The 19,163-nt window shown below is 48.3% G+C and overlaps 1 protein-coding gene across 3 annotated transcripts in view; it reads right to left on the bottom strand.

Annotated features, from left to right (window-relative positions):
- The window catches only part of ACAD10 (acyl-CoA dehydrogenase family member 10), a 54,893-nt gene continuing 35,730 nt past the window's right edge, over nucleotides 1-19,163 (bottom strand). For all 3 annotated transcript variants that reach the window (XM_069497360.1, XM_069497359.1, XM_069497361.1), the window contains 11 exons: nucleotides 17,204-17,349; nucleotides 15,898-16,071; nucleotides 11,278-11,678; nucleotides 7,757-7,897; nucleotides 6,861-6,998; nucleotides 6,678-6,768; nucleotides 5,693-5,851; nucleotides 4,821-4,993; nucleotides 3,076-3,219; nucleotides 1,400-1,477; nucleotides 1-858 (listed from right to left, as the gene is read on the bottom strand). In XM_069497360.1, coding sequence (XP_069353461.1) covers nucleotides 718-858; nucleotides 1,400-1,477; nucleotides 3,076-3,219; nucleotides 4,821-4,993; nucleotides 5,693-5,851; nucleotides 6,678-6,768; nucleotides 6,861-6,998; nucleotides 7,757-7,897; nucleotides 11,278-11,678; nucleotides 15,898-16,071; nucleotides 17,204-17,349 — 1,786 coding nt within the window. In that variant the 3' untranslated portion in view covers nucleotides 1-717. The remainder of the gene's footprint in view (nucleotides 859-1,399; nucleotides 1,478-3,075; nucleotides 3,220-4,820; nucleotides 4,994-5,692; nucleotides 5,852-6,677; nucleotides 6,769-6,860; nucleotides 6,999-7,756; nucleotides 7,898-11,277; nucleotides 11,679-15,897; nucleotides 16,072-17,203; nucleotides 17,350-19,163) is intronic.

Raw genomic sequence — 19,163 nt, 5'->3', positions numbered from 1 at the left:
AGGCAGTGGCCAGGATCCTGGACACACAAGTGTGAGGAGGAGGAGGTGACCAACGTGCTGAGACGGAGGGGCCGAGGTGGAGCCTCTAAGCTCGGTGCCTTTTGTACAATACAGAAAGTCCACAGAGTCTCCGAGATATATTTTCTTATTTTTCTGTGTCCCCACAGCCCCTTTCCAAAGTAACATTTAAATTAGTGTTCTGTGCCATGGACAATCAAATGAAGAAAATTAGATGCCAGCGGCTTCAAGATTTTAGTTTCATTCCATTTTCCCAGGAGCCCTGTGGCCCTGGGCCTTTAGGCCATGGCGCCGGTGGCTGCTCCCCTGCCTGCCAGGGACAGGAGGCCACGGGTTCCGCAGCAAGCATGGCGCACTGCCTGGCTCCTGACATGTCCAGATTCTCACAGCCAGACAGAGGGCGGCTCGGGCTGCCAGCCCAGCACCAAGAGCCCAAAGACCAGCTTTTCAGGCTCTGTCCCGAAACTCGCTCAGCTCACAGCCAATGCCCTCCTCCTTGTCCGAAACGCAAACACCAGGCTTCTCGCAGAAACGTCCTCTGTGGAGACCTGAAGAGGCTGAGTGCACCTCGACTGTCCCAGGACAGCTGCTGGGCAGGGTGAAGGACCCCAAACGGCAGACCTCTCAAAGCAGTTGCCAGTTGTGGTTCTGGGCATGGCTGGCCCAGCAGGGACATCCGGCCTCCACAGTCCCCAAGGTCTAAGTGCGGTGCTTCAGCTCCATTTTGGCCACTGTCGCCTGGTGTACCTCGTCAGGGCCATCGGCAAAGCGCAGTGCTCGGGCCCAGGCGAAAAACTGGGCCAGGGGGTAGTCGCCGCTCAGCCCCGCTGCTCCAAAGGCCTGGCGGACACAGGGCGGGAAGGGGAGGAAGCCCTCGGTGAGCCCTCGTCTTTGAGGGCCCCAGAACAAAGGCCTGTGGTCTGCCCGTAACAGCTCATAGCAGTCATCTCCCTTGGGGGCCCTCTATGACATCTACGTGATATGATAACTAATAATCCAGAGACTTCAGGGGGCCCTAGCTTGCCGTCCCATGGACTCACCAAATCTGCTCTGCGGGTGGCTTCTGCTCTGTGTTGGGGCCAGCTGTTAAGATCTGAGAGGGAGGCCTCCGCACAGGTAAGAGGCTGTGCTCCGGGGTCATGAAGACCCAGGTCCTTGTAAGCTCAGTGACCTGGACAAGTCATTTCCCTTTCCTGTGCCTCTGTTTCCTCATACTCAAAATGGGGGTGGGATGGGGTCCCCCTCTAAGGAAAACTGCATGCTCAGTGAGGGGGCAATAAAGGCCCTGTCAGGGTTCCAGGAGGCTGGGCCACCGAAGGCAAGAGGGCTTCACATCTGGTGTCAAGAGTTCAGAGAAACCAGCTGTCCAGTCTGTGCTCACCTGGATAGCGCGATCAATCACGTGGCAGGCCATGGAGGGAGCTACCATTTTAATCATGGCTATGTCCAAAGCTGCAGCCTGAGAGGAAAAGGAGAAGAGGTGGTTACAAAAGACCTGAGGGCAGAAATCTTGGAAGAATGATCAGACTCACAGAGAGGAACGTAACACAAGGGCTCAAAACAGAGGCTCTGAGGTCTCATGGGATGTCAGCTCAAGGGTGACTCAAGACCTCCTAAGAGGAGGCCAGGCATGGTGGCTCACGCCTGTAATCCCAGTACTTTGGGAGGCTGAGGTAGGAGGATCCCTTGAGGCCAGGAGTTCAAGAGCAGCCTGGGTAACATAGTGAGACCCCATCTCTACAAAAAATAGGAAAAAATTAGCCAGGCATGGTAATACATGCCTGCAGTCCCAGCTACTTGGGAAGCTGAGGCAGGAGGATCACTTGAGTCCAGGAGTTGGAGGCTGCAGTGAACTATGACTGCACCATTGCACCCTAGCCTGGGTGACAGAGTGAGACCCACTCTCTAAAAAAAATACAAAAAAAAAAAAAAAGATGTCCTAAGATGTGAAGCAAATGCCTGGTAAAGGACAGCTTCGAAAGTGTAGGCACCTTCCCAGATGGTGGGGAATGTGGCCAGCATAGAGAGGAGGTGGAGGGGAGAGGGGCTGTGCCTTGCTCAGCTCCATCTCCAAGCCACAGTGAACCAAGGCCAGCCGGGGGGCCAGGAAACAACTACAAGGATCTGCACTGGGTCAGGGTGTTCAGGAGGCACCTGAGAGCCTCCACCACATCCAGCACTAGAGCATCAAAGAACCAAGAACTGTGAGCCTGGGTCGTCCCCTCAACGCTGAGGTTCTTGGGAGTGGAGGCTGTCCAACAGAAAGCTGGACAAAGCAGGGTCTGTGTAGACATCGTGCCTGGCCATGACAGGCACTTAGAGAGAGCCTTTTTTTTTTTTTTTTTAAGAAACAGGGTTTTGCTCTGTCACCTAGGCTAAAGTTCAGTGGCGAAATCATAGCTCATTGCAGCCTTGAATTCCTAGGCTCAAGCGATCCTCCTGCCTCAGCCTCCTAAGTAGCTAGGATTACAGATGCTCACCACCACACTCAGCTAATTTTTAAAATTTTTTTGTTGAGATGGGGTCTCGCTATGTTGCTCAGGCTGTCTAAAACGCCTGGCCTCAAGCAATCCTCCTGCCTCGGCCTCCCAAAGTGGGATGACAGGCATGAGCCACTGCCCCCAACCAGAGAGAGCTTTAATTAAAGAAAACGTCACACTGGGAAATAAGCTTCTATTTTGGCTAATTGTATATTTGGAATAAGGCCAGGAGAAGGTCCCTTCTCCCTTCCTACTCTTTCTTTGCCTGACACCTGCACCAGCATGCCCTGGGAGGCCAGGGCTGACTGGGGGCCACATGGCCCCGCATGGCCCACTATCTCAGACTAAGAAGTTCACCAGGTCAGTAAAACAGAAAGGTTGGTCCTTTTTTATTGTGCCTTTTCTATGTTTAAAAAGCTGCCCAAACAGTTCTAAGTAGAGTTGAAATAAAGATTTCAATGTCAAGAAGCCAAGCTCTTTCCCCATTATTTGCTGAATGAGAAAGAATGGATTTCCTTACAGCGACCTCTGGCCTCCATCCTCTGGGGCCCTCTCCCAGGTGCCCTCTGCCTCCTACCTTATTTCCTGCCACGTCCATGAGGTGGGCAGCTTTCAGCACGAGCAGCCGGGCCTGCTCGATCTCCACCCGCGACCGCGCGATGTCTGCCAGCACCGTGCCCTGCTCCACCAGGGGCTTCCCGAAGGCCACACGGGACTTCACCTGTCACACAGGAGACACGGGGCTGGGGACACACTAGCCTCGAGAGGCACGGGGCCTGGTGGCCTGCAGAGGTGAGTGGAAGGAAGCAGACAGGAGAGGGCAGGGGAGGAGAGCGAAAGCAGGACTGTGCAGCTCATCTGCCAAGTTGCCAGTGTGGTCTGGACACATGAGACAATTCACATGCAGCAGAGCGAGCCCAGCCACGGTCCACGTGGTGCCTATAACGATCACTTCTAACAACCCTTTATTCCAGCAATTCCAGCCACCTACAGGCAGGCCCAGCTGCCAAGCAAGAGCAGTTCTTTCAGATCTGAGCAACATCTGGCCCAAAGCGGCTCCTGGGACTTGGGAAGTGACATGGGCGCCTCCCCTGGTGCAGGGCGAGGGCGCCCTCTGCTGACCGCGGCGCAGCGTCCCACGCGTGCTGTCAGGAGCACGGAGCCCCCTTGTGGGCCTTACGGGGATTTCAAGCTCTGAACACCAAGGTATGGGAAAACTAAGTATTCTTTGTTTTCGTTTTATTTATTTTTCTAAAAATGATTTTTACACAAATAATATATGTCATGGCAAAAAAAAAACTATCAATTTTCAGAACAAAAAAAGAAAATAAAACACACCGAGTATCCCACCATCTAGTCACTTACAGTTAATATTTGCTGGATATCTTTCTAGCGTCACTCTGGATTCACTGCCTGTCATCTGTGGTTTATTTGGCCAGTCGTCCATTAGCCTCATAGGTTGTTCCTAACATTTTGCTGTTAGAATCAGTGCTGCAGAGAACCTCCTAGCAGCAAATCTTTGGTAGATTCCTAATTACTCCTTTGCAACCAAGACCTGAGTGGAGCTGTCATGTTAACACTGAGCACTTTCTAAAGACGTTTCATACCTACGGTCTAATTGCTCTGCCGGGAGGTCGATGGGAGCGTTATTGCTGTATGGGGCTGAAGCGCCATACCTGAGTCCTCAGGGAGGAGCATTTTATTTTCAAAGGAAAAAGACCTGGTCCGTCTCAACGCAAAAGGGTGTAAATCCCCAGTTTGCTCAGTAGTCAAAACACATGGACTGCCTCTGTTCTTTGCATGGAGAGACATTTGGTCTCAGGGTTTGCTTCACCTTTGTGAAATTGTTACCACCAATTTGAATTCCCGCCCCAGCAGTGGCTCTTTTATGCAGGCTTCCAACCTCTGTGGGGTCACAGCAGAACAAAGTTTTCTGGACATGCCCGGGGAGGAGGGTAGCACAGGGCCAGATGCTGGAACTCCAGGGATGAAAACAAGCACCATGGGTTCTCCCTGGTGTCTGATTTTTAACCATGTGCTAGGAGTGCGAGTGGCTCTCGGCAGCCCATAACCCTTTGGGCTTTGGAACCTGGCCTTTTGCTTCTGGTCACCTCAACAGGGTGGGGCCCATCCCACTCTGAATTCACACTGCAGCAACATGGCAGACGCAAAGCAAAGACTGGAACACAATTTCCTGGCAAGGACATCACCTTGCTTTGCCCGCTAGGTCTGCTCTCAGAAGACAGGTAGGATTTGACGTCTGACAGTAAAGGAGCCAGCTGTGGTTCTGGGTCAGTTCTGGGAGCAGAGAGAAGCACTTACGCGGGCCTTCATGAGTGCCAGGGCCCTCTCTGAGAACCCGATCAGCCTCATGCAGTGATGGATCCTGCCGGGGCCCAGTCTGCCCTGGGCGATCTCAAAGCCTCGGCCGCGCCCCAGGACCATGTTCTCCTTGGGCACACGCACGTGCTCAAATCGGATTTCACCATGGCCACCTGAAATACCCAAAGGATCACCTTTAGCCCTACCCATTTCCCTTGGATGTGTTTCCTCCTTGCCTCTGTTTGGGTAAACTGCCGGCTTAACTAACCCAGTTAGTTAAGCTTTTAACTGGGTCACAGTTAAAGGGAAAGGGACGGCAGGAAGGAGCCTATTACAGAGAGAAAACGAATCACTGGTTTATAATGGCAAATGGATATTCCGTCATTCCCTTCATGAAAACATAATGATGCCACCCTAAGCTCGAATGCCCCAATAGTTTGTGCCTCTGCTGATATACTGATCCTATGGAAACACTGAAGGTAACACTGTGTACATTGTTAGCAGAGAACCCCAGCAAGAGGACCAAACTGAGGCTGTGGCCTGGAGGTCAGCTGTCCACGCTGGGGCCTGGAAGAGGTCTGGAGTCCACTTCCTGCCTCCTGCCTCTGCCCTGTGTGGCTTCCTGTGTCACAGACTCCTGCTTACATTCTAAGTTTAAAAGAGGAAAAAAAAATGCATAAATGCCTGTCTGAAATCTGTCTATATGGTTGGTATGCATGTATGGAAATGAAAGGCAGGAGCATGTGGCCCTCCAAATGTCATCATACCCTTCCACGTGGGACATGGCAAGGCATGAACGAGAGCAAAGGCTGCCAGAGCCGTTTCCCAGGGACCAGACCCACCCAGGGTGACCCGCCCCAAGGGGGTCGAACCTGGAGCGTCCTCCAGCCCATACACTGTGAGAGGCCGGATGATTTTTATCCCTGGAGTATCCATGGGAACCAGAAGCACAGACTGCTGCCGGTGGCTCGGGGCGTGCGGGTCTGTTTTTCCCATAAACACACAGAGTTGACAGCGAGGATCCAGGGCGCCTGCCAGGAAAGGAGAGAGACAGACCCCAATCATCTGACACTAGGGCCACCAAATCTCTTTACACACGCAGTCCTGGCCCAGGAAAGGGAATGCAGCAAGCAGACAGAGCTCTCTGAGACGTCACGCAGTCAGCTGTGCATTTAAAGGCTCTTGACCAGAAATAAGAGCAAATTGGGTTTTGTCCCAGTGAGGAATGAATCCAACATCATAAGAGCAAGTTTTTTAAAAAGCATCATGCAGAGCTGAAAATATAATTTAGAGATAAGAGGCTGCAAACTGCTACATTGTCACTGCCAGTCTGTTCTGCTCTGTGCCCACAGGCGGTGTAAACATCGTGGCTTTGGGCTCAGGCTTTGGAATCAAACAAACCTTTAACTCTGGGTTCCCTACTTGGCAGCTGGGGGCTAGCACACTAGGGAAGTGACTCCCTAAGGCCCCATAAATGGCAGGACTGTCATTAGCCCTGAGGATGCAACACACCTGATCTAGGAGCAGGGGGAAGCCACCGAGGAAGTGACTCCCCTTCTAAAGGGAGCTTCCCAAGGCAGAATGAAGAGAGCAGGGTGAGTGAAGAGATTTCTGGAGTCATGTGTGGTCATCTGGGGATGTTCCCACCCCTGTGAAACGGCACCCTTGAGAACAGCGCACGCCGTGCAGTACCCTCTTGTTCTCCAAGGGTTTGCTGCCTCTGCCAGGAGCACAAAGAGACAGAATCTCCTTTGTGACAACTGAAAAAGAAGCTGGCCACTACCAGGCACCGAGAGACATGCCCATCAGTACAGACTCGATGATGGGCACTTGAAAAGGGAATTTCAGGCCAAATACCTGTGATCCACCACTTGTGACCATTTATGACATAGAAGCGATCCTCCTCTCTGATGGAAGCCTCAATGTTGGTGGCATCTGAAGAGGCAACCTGAGTGAGAGCACATTCTAGTTAGAGCTGCCACATTCTAGTTAGTGTCGCCCATGGGACCTGGCAAGTGGGTAGTGGCCCACGTGAGGTACCTGGGGCTCGGTCATAGCAAAGCAGGAGCGGGCCCTGCCCTCCAGCAAGGGGGTCAGCCAGCGGGCCTTCTGCTCCTCGGTGCCATACCTCACCAGAAGCTCCATGTTCCCCGTGTCGGGGGCAGAGCAGTTAAATATCTGAAAAGGAAAAAGAGCACAACAGTGACTCTCACACCCATATTTGTAACTTCAAATGCCCTCTGATAACCTCACGAGTTCTTCCTTTCCCTGAGAAATGCCCAGACACACAGCATTTTGAATACAGTATCTCAGAGCCCCTGAAGCCCAGCCATAGAGCCCTCTTTGTCTGACAGAAAGGAGCCTGGAGGGGGCGCTGCAGGCTCACGTGGCTCTGTCTTCCTGAGCAACTCCCAGCCCTGAGCTGCTTTCTCACTACGGCTCCAACCACCTGCCTACAGTTGTCCTCCTTCCCTGTAAGAAGTTTATTATTTTATTTTATTTTTGTTTGTTTTGAGACAGGGTCTCACTCTTACCCAGGCTGGATTGCAGTGGTGCAGTCATAGCTCACTGCAGCCTCAGATTCCTGGACTCAAGCAATCCTCCTGCCTCAGCCTCCTGAGTAGCTGGGACTATAGATGTGCACCAGCATGCCCAGCTAATTTTTCTATTTTTTGTAGAGATGGGATCTCGCTATGTTGTCCAGGCTGGTTTTGAACTCCTGGGTATCACACGATCCTCCCACCTCAGCTTTCCAAAGTGCTGGGATTACAGGTGTGAGCCACTGTGCCAGCCCTTATAAGAAATTTAAGTTTGAGTTAATGTTCCTGAATCCACTCTTTGTCCCTGTGCAGGAGAGTGACTGGCGGGCGAGGGGAGATGTTCTCACAGAAGACCAGGATATCCTTGCATGCTAAGGAAGACTTTAAAGAAGGTACCTCAGGAGCATACAGAGACGTGCCCATGAGCTCACACAGATGTGCGTACTCCACGTTGGTCAGTCCTGCCCCGTATTTCTTCTCGGGATCAGTCTCCAAGGGTAGGAAAAGGTTCCAAAGTCCTTCGGCCTTGGCTTTCTCCTACCGTGGGAAAAATAAGTCAGGGAACCACAGTGGATGATTTAATTTTATTTGGACCCATGAAAAATAATGAAAGGGACTGGCGGGAATAAGGCAGACAGCCAAAGCTACAGTATGTGCCAAAAACAATGACACGAGTCCAGGCCATTGGGCTGGAGATAAACCCGCGGATCTGTAGGTGCCATAGACACGAGAAGGCCTCAGGGAACAACCAGGTCCCCCACGTCTCCATGTCCCGGACACCCCCACACATCCAGATTTCACCGTTACTATCATTAGTGTTGTTGTAACTATAAATCTTATTAGAACACACACCATGACCACAGCAGACTGAAGGATCCTTCAACACATGTGATAGGAACTCGGGCCAGTACCTCTGGCTGTAGCCCCGGCTGCTTTTATATGGTGAGTAAAGAGATACCCGGAACAAACTTCCTTTATGAGGTAAAACTTTGTTCCTGGGACGAGGAGCCCAGAATGTAGCTCTGGGCTGGGCAGCTAGGAAGTCTGTCCTGGGGCTGGGGGCTCAGGTTTTAGGACAGTGGCCCTGCTGTGCCTTGCTGGAAGACTCTGGGCCAGATGCTTGATCTCTGTGTTTCGGTTTCCTCATCTATGAAATGGGGATGTGACCACCACCCTAACAGTCAGGACTACAGGGCTGCAGTCACAGAAGCTGACTGTGACTAACTAAAGGGAAAAAGGAACTGAATGGGAAGGTTCTCAGGGGCTTTCAAACTGGACAGGGAGATTAGAGAAGGAGTCTGGGAAATGGATCAGGGCAGCCCAGAGGATGGCACTAGGAGAGGACACTTGGCCATCCTGCTGGGGCCATCCCACTGTGGCATGAGTGAGCACCAACTGTCTTCTATCTTGAAAACACAGCTCACTCTTCCACTTCCAGGAAGAGAGAGTCTAGCTAGGCCTGCATGGCTCCCGTGACAACTTCTTAGCCAGGGAGGGCTGGGCTGGTGACTGCCGGTTCTGTCAGACTGGGCAGACTATACCCAAAGGCAGGGAGAGGGAATGCCCCTGGGTAAAACCAGGGTGCTGCCCCTGACAGAAGGGGGCATGGATACTGGGCAGCCCAAACCCGACCAGGGTCCACAGCACCCACCTCACTGGGTTGTTGTGAAGATTAAATGAGATAACACATAGAACAGAAAGAGCCCAACACAGAAGCTGGCAGGTTGCAATGAATATTAGTCATTATGGATATAATCATTGTCATTGCTGTTTCTCACTGCGGAGGTCACCAGCTGGCCTGGTCTCAATGTCATGTGCTTCCAGAATCAGTACATACATATGTCTCCCTATTTGTGTTGAGCTAATCGGCTCAGACTGCAATGACCAAGGAGAAGGGCAGGTTCTCTAGAAGGGAGGAAGAAGTGAGAGAAGCTCTGAGGAACAGCAGATGAGGAAATGAATCCAGTCACCTGCTTGCAGGAGGAGGGAAAAATGAAACCACAGAATTCGAGCCTGCAGGCCTGGATCTGAATCCAGGTGCTATGATTCCCTGCTGTACACTGTGCACAAATCTATTTCCTTTCCTTTAAATGGAGGATAATAATGCTTACCTCCCAGGATTTGTGATATCTGTGGTAAATAGCCAAATGTATGCGTAGCAATCACAACTGGATAAAAGTCATGAGCTATAATTTCATCACTCTACCCAAAAATCTTAGTTAACATTATGATTCCATTCTGGTATAACTAGAAGTAGAATGTTCACCAAGATAGTAAGCATCCATTTTCGCATCTGAAAGTGTTCGCTGCATGAGTATTTGCTGTTCTAATGCTTCTGTGCAGCTGGCCTCGTGTCGGATGGCCAAGGACCACGCGTGCTGGCCCACGTGAGGGGAAAGGGCATTTCACACATTAATGATGGCATTAATGTGCCATCAGGCTTGCGCCCAGACTGCCAACTGAGACACATCCACGATGTCCCTCAGCCAGGGGTTAAGTTAGACAAATCATGGTACACCCACTGTGGAACCCCTCGGATGTGCTCCCTCCGTGTGCTGACGTGGAAAGCTGACACTTTACTTAATTAAAAAAAGCAAGTGGAAGATTTGACTATCTAGAACGTTTCCATCCTAACATAGGAATAATAATATATGTTAGTATATTATAGAAAAAAGAAGCTGGGAGCACAATACACCAAATCATTGACAGTGATTATCTAGGAGGGCAGAGAAGGTTAGAGAACTCTTACTTCTATATGATGTCCTTTTATCACATTTGAGCTCTGATTTTGTGATAGGTGTGTAACTAGAAAAAAACTGATAATGCTATTTTTTTTTTTTTTTTTTTTAGAGATACGGTCTTGCTTTGTCCCCCACGCTGGAGTGCAGTGGCCTGATCATAGCTCACTGCAGCCTTAAACTCCTGGCCTCAATTGATCCTCCCACCTCGGCCTCCCAAAGAACTGGGATTACAGGTATGAGCCACCGAGTCCAGCCTGATAATGCTCCTTTTTAGAAAAACATATGATGGTTGCATTATGCTCCTGAAGATCTCAAATAATTTAAAAACTAACACAATCCAAGGGTAACCCCAACAAAGGAAACAGGTGTTTCTATTCATCAGGTGAAGAAACATCACCGTGAGACAACATATGACATGCAAACACAATTTACAAGCAATTTGGCCCTCTGGCTGTGACATTATGGTTTCTGTAGAGAGATACTTTATTAACTGATACAGCACACTGCTTCACATTTACGTAATTCAAATATGTATAAGATAAGCCCACCAGGCCGGGCGCGGTGGCTCACGCCTGTAATCCTAGCACTATGGGAGGCCGAGGTGGGCGGATCGTTTGAGCTCAGGAGTTCGAGACCAGCCTGAGCAAGAGCGAGACCCCATCTCTACTAAAAATAGAAAGAAATTATATAGACAGCTAAATATATATAGAGAAAAAATTAGCCGGGCATGGTGGCGCATGCCTGTAGTCCCAGCTACTCGGGAGGCTGAGGCAGGAGGATTGCTTGAGCCCAGGAGTTTGAGGTTGCTGTGAGCTAGGCTGACGCCACGGCACTCACGCTAGCCTGGGCAACAGAGTGAGACTCTGTCTCGGAAAAAAAAAAAAAAAAAGATAAGCCCACCTGTCCCGGCTTCCTAAGCCACAGACACAGCAGTCCTCTGTCTGGGCTGCTCATTCACACCTGAGCTATCGGACTGTGACCTGGTCACACAGCGAGAGCGAGATGGAAACTGAGTCGTGGAGAGCTGGCTGTTTCCGGTGACGATGGAAGCAAAGACAATTCGACTCAGCTCTCCTGTATCCTACCTGCCTGGAAGGGCACAGATGAGCCCGGTAGGGCGAGCTGACGGTCTGCCGTGTCAGCAAGGTCTTACTGCCTCACGACAGGCTGCTTTACCTTGAGATCTTCTATCAGTGGGGCGGGGCTCCACCTGTCCGCTGCGGCCTGGTGACTCTGCAGCTCTGGCTCTGCAGGGTACACACGCTGCTTCATAAAGCGCTCCAGCCGCTCATACAGCTCTCTGACTGGCGGGGGAAGGCCCCCCGGAGAGATCACCAGAGCTCCCTTTGAGGCATGAGCTGGGGAAGCTTCTGGAACAGAGCTGTAACTCCTCGTGCATGTGGGGCTCAGCGGGGACCGTGGACCGGCCCACGCATGGTAGGACCTTGTTAACGGTTTTGTGACCGGCATCTCTTTGAAAACCCGGAACCCTTCTTTGATGGCAAAATCCCATGCCAGGTTAAACATAAATTCAGTCAGCTTTCCAGTTTGTTCGGCAGTTGCTGAGCTTGCCTGCCCTAAGCAGAATCAAAGAAAAACAGTGATTACTCCCAAACAACCCTTCATAATAATGCTAACGTATAATGTTGTTACTTCAGCAGCTACTACTGTTTGCTGAGCACTTGCCATGTACCAGACAGTGTGCTGAGAGCTATTACTACAGCTCACGGAATTCCCAGAGCAATACACTGCTTTACACTGCACTTTGCAGACAAGGAAACCGAGACTTGGAGAGGAAGGTGAGCCACTCCAGCTGGAAAGTTAGTGGGCTCAGGGCCAAATCCAACTCAGGTCTGCCTCTCCCCTGCTCTTAATTTCTTCTTTCCTAAAGAAACTAAATTTAATCAGCAATATCCCAAACCACTTCTGCTGTCACCAGTGGGCTATAAGAAATCGGGCGTTATCCTAGACCACCCCTCCTATGAAACTGGTAACAGCAGTGCCACAATTGATTAGAGGAATGGCTGGTTTATAGGCACCACATTTTCTGGATCAACAACCAACACAGAACTCTATTTTGCTCTCACTGTCTCTTTTTATTTTTTTAATACGTGCATTGAGACTATTTTTTTTTAAACTTTTTTTCCACATTAAAAAAAAATTAAGTGGCCAGGCATGGTGGCTCATGCCTGTAATCCTAGCACTCTTGGAACCTGGGGCGGGAGGATCACTTGAGGTCAGGAGTTCTAGACCAGCCTGAGCAAAAGCGAGACCCCGTCCCTACTAAAAATAGAAAACATTAGCTGGGCAACTAAAAAAATAGAAAAAATTAGTCAGGTGTGGTGGCGTGTGCCTGTAGTCCCAGCTACTCAGGAGGCTGAGGCAGGAGGATCGCTTGAGCCCAGGAGTTTGAAGTTGCTGTGAGCTAGGCCGATGCCATGGCACTCTAGGCCGGGCAACAGAGCGAAAAAAATTAATTAAGATATAGTGTACATACACCTCTCAGTGTACAACTCTGTAAGTTTTAACAAACCCATAGTCAAGTAAACACCACTGCCATCAAGATACAGAATATTTCCATCACCCTCAAACTTCCCTGCTGTCCCTTTATACTTAACACCCCTACCCCTCAGTCCCTGACACCCACTGATCTCTGTTCCTATAGTTTGTCTCTTCTGGGATAATACATAAACACACACATCATACAGGACGTGGCCCTTTCAATCTGGCCTCTTACACTCAGAGCACTGCATCTGAGACCATCCTTGTTTTTACACATATATTGTTCTCATTAGAGTGCGCTTTTTCACAGCCAGTGCTCCTGGATTAGTTTCAGCATTTCCATGTCTCCAAAAGCCTGTTTCCCTCATTGTATTTATGTCAATAAATGGGATCTTCACAGAGGCCCATTTTTCTTCCAGCTCCTGCCACCGTCAATTGGTAGTTCTCAAAAGAAAGGCATTTTTGTGCAGCTTTGGCATTAAAGATAGTTGACACTATTCCTTACTGAGTTAAGAACCAAATTCTTTGCTCCCCAGCAGAGAATCAGCCCCCTGGACCTCGACAGGTCTTTACTAAGTATCTTCTGGGTGCTGGGTATGGATCTAAGCCCTGGGAAGTCAGTCGGGACCCAGACACCCACCCGCCGTGCTGTAGTGGCACAGCGAGGCTGGTGACTGCAATTCTCTCCCTTGTCGCTCAGACTGAACACAGCACATCGAAGGGAAAGGTATTCCCCTCGAACTCATTGTTATTCATGATTTTCTTCTTCTAACAGAGTATGAGGTGCAGTCTTAATTTTCTTCTGTTTAGTTGGATCTTGCTCTCAGACTGCTGCTTTGTCTCCGAGAAAGTCACTTGCATGGGCTTGGGTTGATTTAAAGCTATTGCTTCCGGTATACTTTCCCAAATGTAGTCCCAGGATAAGAGCACGTCACCGGCGTCCACTTAAGTTGCAGTCGTAAGCGCTTCATCCTTTCTAGAATTTCAGCGGCCATCTATGAGGACTCTAAATGTCTGCAGCCACCAATCACCTGTGAATCTGCCGCCTGCTGTCCTCTCCTCCCCCGCCCAATCCATGGATGGCCTGAAGTCTCTTGCGAGTGACACCAGAGGGAGAACGCCTTGGAAACAGATACCCCTTCTCTAAACTCCACTTTTCTAGGGCAGTGTCACATATCTCAGCTGTTCACATTTTTTAAAAAAAGATTTTAACAGCTAATTGTAGAAGACAAATGTACAGAAATAACACTTATGTTCATACCGTTGGGTTTTTTCTCCCTCATCGAATGTTTTTATACTATTTTTTCAAAAAGTGGATTTCGCTATTTTTATGTGAGAAAACTAAGCCACGTCCTGTGTGTCTGGCTGGCTTCCCAGGTGGGAGGGAAGGGAGTGCACAATTGGGATCAGAGGAGCAAAGGCCTGAAAGGACAGCACACCTATTTTTCTGTGTGGTGGCAAACGTGGGTGTTTCGCTTCCCAGCCAAGAGAAGGCTGAAGCCAAGCCTACAGTCCACATGATCTTAGAGATGTGCCGAAGGGCTTCCTGCCCGATAGGCAGGTGGAGAACAATCCAGTGGGGAGACTCTAAAATGGGTAATTCTTAGTGGGCAAAGCCTACTCAGCTATCCCCAGGGCGCTGGAGCAGGGCACAGAGAGAACTCGCAGCACTAGGGAATGTCAGAGGCCATCAGGCCTGTTCATCACCATAGGGACTTAGCAGCCATCTGTTCAATTAAATGTTTCTGGTCAGTTTTTACTGCAAAGCCATAACAAAAATGAGAAATGGTGGCTTAGAGCTGATGCTATGCAAAGGAGGGAAAAATATCATCTCTAGGAATTCCTGCTAACTGGGAACCCTGCTTATCAGATGATGTAAGGGTAAACTGGAGATTCTCCAGACACTGACTTTTCTCTGGACACTTGCTCACAGCTTTGTAGCTCCAGGACCACCTGACACAGTGCTGGTGCTTAGTAGGACTCAGATGCTTGTGAATGAACGGTCAATTCCCTACCACAACTGACTCTCTCAGAAGAATCTGGCAACCCGGCTGAGAGTGCGTGCCGCCAGCAAGCTTGGGGTGTTGCTGACAGCAATCCTCTTACCAGGCAATTTGTCAACACCTGTACAAATTTTAAATGCACATGCTTTTAACACAGCAATTTTAATTCTGGGAATTTAACCTTCAGATATATTTACACATATATGAGAAAGGATGTCCACCAAGCCCGGTCTGTAATTGCAAAAATCTGCACATAATCTATATGGACATCAGTCAGGTAACTGACTAAATAACCTATAGTATATCCATACATTGGAATACCCTATAAAAATCAAAAAGAATGATGTAGCTCTGTACATACTCACATGAAAAGGTCTCTGTGAAATACTGTTAAGTGAAAAACAAAGCAAGGAATTTGCCCTATATGGTTGTTAAATACCCAAATATATTTACACACACACAAATATTCCACAGAAATTCTTAAGCATAAAAGATTTAAAAAACAGATCTGAAAAACACATGTAGGCTAATCACATTTGTGTAAAACTAGGAGAAGGAGAAAGAAGACAGATATACAGAAAAAAATTGGCAGGTCCAAGAAACTCTTAATAGTTACCCTTATCTTTCAGGAACAATGTTGGGAAGGATGGAAAATAATTTTTTCTTCCTTTTTCTTTTTTTTTTTTTTTTTGAAACAGGGTCTTGTTCTGTTTCCCAGGCTATATATAGTGCAGTGGCATCATCATAGCTCACTACAATCTTCAACTCCTAGGGTCAAGCAATCCTCCTGCCTGAGCCTCCCAAGTAACTGGAACTACAGGTGAGCATCACCACACCCAGCTAATTTTTTTTCCATTTTTTATAGAGATGAGATCTCACTATGTTGCTCAATTTGGTCTCAAACTCCTGGCCTCAAGTAATCCTCCTGACTCAGCCTCCCAAAGTGCTAGGATTACAGGTGTGAGTCACGGTGCCCAGCCAGAAAATAATTTTATATTCTTCTGTATGACTGAATTTTTATCATGTGCATGTATCCTTTAACTGAAAAAAATCTGTGCATTATTTTAATTATTAGAAAACAAGTTTAAATGTTTTACAGAAAATATATATATGACAAATGGTTGGGTTAACTGAATCTTACAGAATCCTGGCCAAACAAGTCCCTCCAAAGCCTCTTCTAATTCTGGAAATGTAACCTTCAGATATATTCACACATAGGTGAGAAAGGTGGAAGCCCATCTTGGCTGTGACTCACACTCAGGCTGGCCCTTGGGGGCCGCCATCCTGTTACCTGTGAGCGATCGCTTGTAGACTCCCTGCAGGATGGCGCCCACACGGAAAAAGCAGAAAGCCATATAGAAGTTCCAGTTCTCAATGGGAGGGATCCCCATGTGAAGACAGTACATCCTGAAATACTCCTCTGCAGTAGGGATTCCCAGCTGAGTCAAATCATGGTCATTAAAACCTGGGAAAAAGACAGAGTTGTTCCTGGGCAGTCAATGATGTTACACTGTGGCTGGAGGGTGTTTACATTTTGAAAATCACTATGTCCTTTGGAAATTAGTTTCACAACTAGTTCAAGGGTTAGCTTGTGATTTCAGTAGCTCTTCCTCCCTCAGATGGCTGGGAATCCAGGCATTTATTGTTCACAAATGGGCTCCTAAAGTTTCAGCCTACAGTGACAGTAAAGGAAGGAATGGGGTCCTCCAGTTCCACCTGGACCACAGCTCAGGTGGGTGCACATAATCTTCACCCAGTCATTTGATTAAAAATGGCATTGAAAGAGAGATCCCACCAAATTGTGGAAAAGGTAATTACAATAAATTTAAAAATTTCACTGATTTGCTCCATTTGTGACATTTTCATGATTTAGAAGCATGTAATATATTCCATTCCTACGAATTAATTGTACATATTTTTACACAGAAGCAAAAATATTACTACAGAGATGCTCATTGCCTTTTTTTGTGGGGGTAAGGATGAGGTAATATTTAAAAAAATTAGAAACTAATATATATCCAAAAAGGAATTAAACCAAAATGTCTTAATTCTATACAACAAAATCCTATGCTCTAATTAAAAATTATGCTGCAGGAGAAATACTTAATGGCATGAAAACATGTCCAAAGTATACAAATAAGTGAAAAAAGCAGGTCATAAAATCATATAGACACATTTTTGTTTTGAAAGACGTACATATACATAGAAGAAAAGATGACAAGGATGGATACTGAAATGTCAGCGAGTGGTTATCTCTGGGACTACTAATGATTTTAACTGTTTTTTGTTGTGGTCGCTATCATGGTACCTCTAATATTTTTGCAATCAGCACATTTTTAATTTAAAACTCTAAGTAGAGGTCAGCTGTGTGAAAGCATGAGGGGCTTCCGCAGGCTTCCTTTTCACTTAACATACAGCCTACGCTCATTGCCCCCCAAATGTGATAGGAATGTGTTCCAATGACAGTTTTTACCAAAACTATCAGGACCTCACTTTCACGCCCCAGCCCAATCGCAAACTACTGCAGCCGAGTTTGTTCCAAATGCTTGCAGAACGGAGCTGGCTTGTCCCTCTCTGTCCCCAGCAGCGGCTCCTACCTCTCAGCACAGGACAACTGGATGGCAGGTAGTGAGCCATGCAGCTGTAGGCCACGTCGGCAAGGGGGTCGCCTAAGGTAGAAAGTTCCCAGTCAAGGACAGCAAGGATCTCTGGCTTTTCTGGATGAAACAGCAGGTTGTCGAGCCTGCAAAGGCACAGAAGGAAGGAGAGACAACTCTAAGGAAACTGACCCCCAGGGCGGACTCTGTGCGGGGCACGGTCAGTTTGCTCCTCCAGGCCCACTCCCTGCCTTCCCTGCTTCTCTGCACCTCCTCCCAGGGCTCCCTTGCTCTCTGGCTTCCAGCCGGACTCAGCAATCGGAGGCAGCAGCAGGGGATAGGAAGGGGGCCTGGTTATTTATTCCCCAGCTCCTGCTCTGCAGACAGCTGACGGGTGGCTGCAACCCTCTCTACTGAGGGCCACAGCTTTGGCCAGGCAGAGCTCCCCACAGCGCTGCCCTCTCAGGGGTTGTGGGAATTACTCCTTCCCTGTGATGGGTTTAAAATAGGTGTGCAAATTCTTTGACATTCCTCCCACCAAAGGTAGAGTCTAATTCTTCCCCCGCGGAAGCACCTCACTTCTAACACATATAATGCAGGTGAAAGTGATGCTAAGGGCTTCCCGAGACTGCACGAGGTCAAAAAAAGTGATAGGGCTTCCGCCGGCCCCCTCTCTCTCAGAACACACACCTTTGGGGCCCAGAGTCACCACATAACAAGTCCAGCTACCCAGGCGCCACCATGCTGGAGAAACCATGTGGGAAACCACAAAGAGACAGAAAGACCTGAGGAGCCCAGCTGTTCACGTCTTCTCTGCCCCAGGGCCAGCATGCTAGCTCAGCCCCAGCCTGACAGCCACCCCAGTTGAAACAAGCTGTCCTGTCCCCAGACTGCAAAGATGCCTGAGCAAAATAATCAGTCATCATTTACAGCCCTGGGCTGGAGTGGTTTGTTACGCAGCAGTAAAACCCGGAGCGCACGTCTGCTCTTTCAGACCTAGGGCTGGTAACTGCTCCCCACTGCTGCTGGCCCCGGGGTTCCACGCTGCTCCTCCCTGGCTCCTCTAAGCCACGCCACACCCCTGCGTTAAACTCTTCTCAAATGGCCGCTTTGAGTCTTCCTGTTTCCTGCCGTGGCTCTCTCTAATGCATACTTTATTTAAAAGAAAAATTATCAACATGCAGAAAAATACAGAGTGATAGAACTCATGTGGCCGTCTTCCAGATTTAACAGATGTCATACCTGCTTCTCTATTTGCTTCAGATTTTTAAAAAATTATAGATGTAGCTAATGGCCTCCACCCCCTTCCTCTCCCTCCTTCCTCAAAAATAACTGCTATCCTTGCTTTCTCTTTGCAGCAGGCGTAAAGAAAATTTAAAAGTAAAAAAGTAAAAAAAAAAAAAAAAACCTGCTATCCTGAAGTTGGTATATATTAACATCTCAGATATTTTTATATGTCTCTTATCTATGCATATACCTATAAACCACATACAGTGGTCTTTCAATTCTTCTAAAATTTACATAAAATTTATACACACTGTATATATCCTTTTGGAACTTTTTTTTATTTTTTATTTTTTTTAGAGATAGGGTCTCGCTATGTTGCCCAGGCTGGTCTTGAACTTGTGAACTCTTGGCCTCATGCAATTCTCCTGCCTCTGCCTCCCAAACTGCTGGGATTACAAGCATGAGCCACCATGCATAGCCTAGGACTTACTTTTTTCTACTCAGCATTATCTTTTTGAGATTTATTTATGACGACTTTATTTTACTCACTAAAAATTAGAATTCCAGCGTATGACCAAATCACAATTTATCATGTATTACAATCACAGGCATGACCAATGGGACCATCTTTGTCCAAGTCTCCTGGCATGCAGGTGCAAATGCTTCTCCAGAAGAGGAATTATGAGCTGTCACCTATTCCCATCTTCTACGTTATTGGCTATTTCTTTTTAGC

The sequence above is a fragment of the Eulemur rufifrons genome, chromosome 21 (genome assembly GCF_041146395.1).
Source record: "Eulemur rufifrons isolate Redbay chromosome 21, OSU_ERuf_1, whole genome shotgun sequence".
Lineage (NCBI taxonomy): Eukaryota > Metazoa > Chordata > Mammalia > Primates > Lemuridae > Eulemur > Eulemur rufifrons.
Note: the sequence above shows the minus strand (reverse complement) of the source record. Positions and strands in the feature narration are given on the sequence as shown.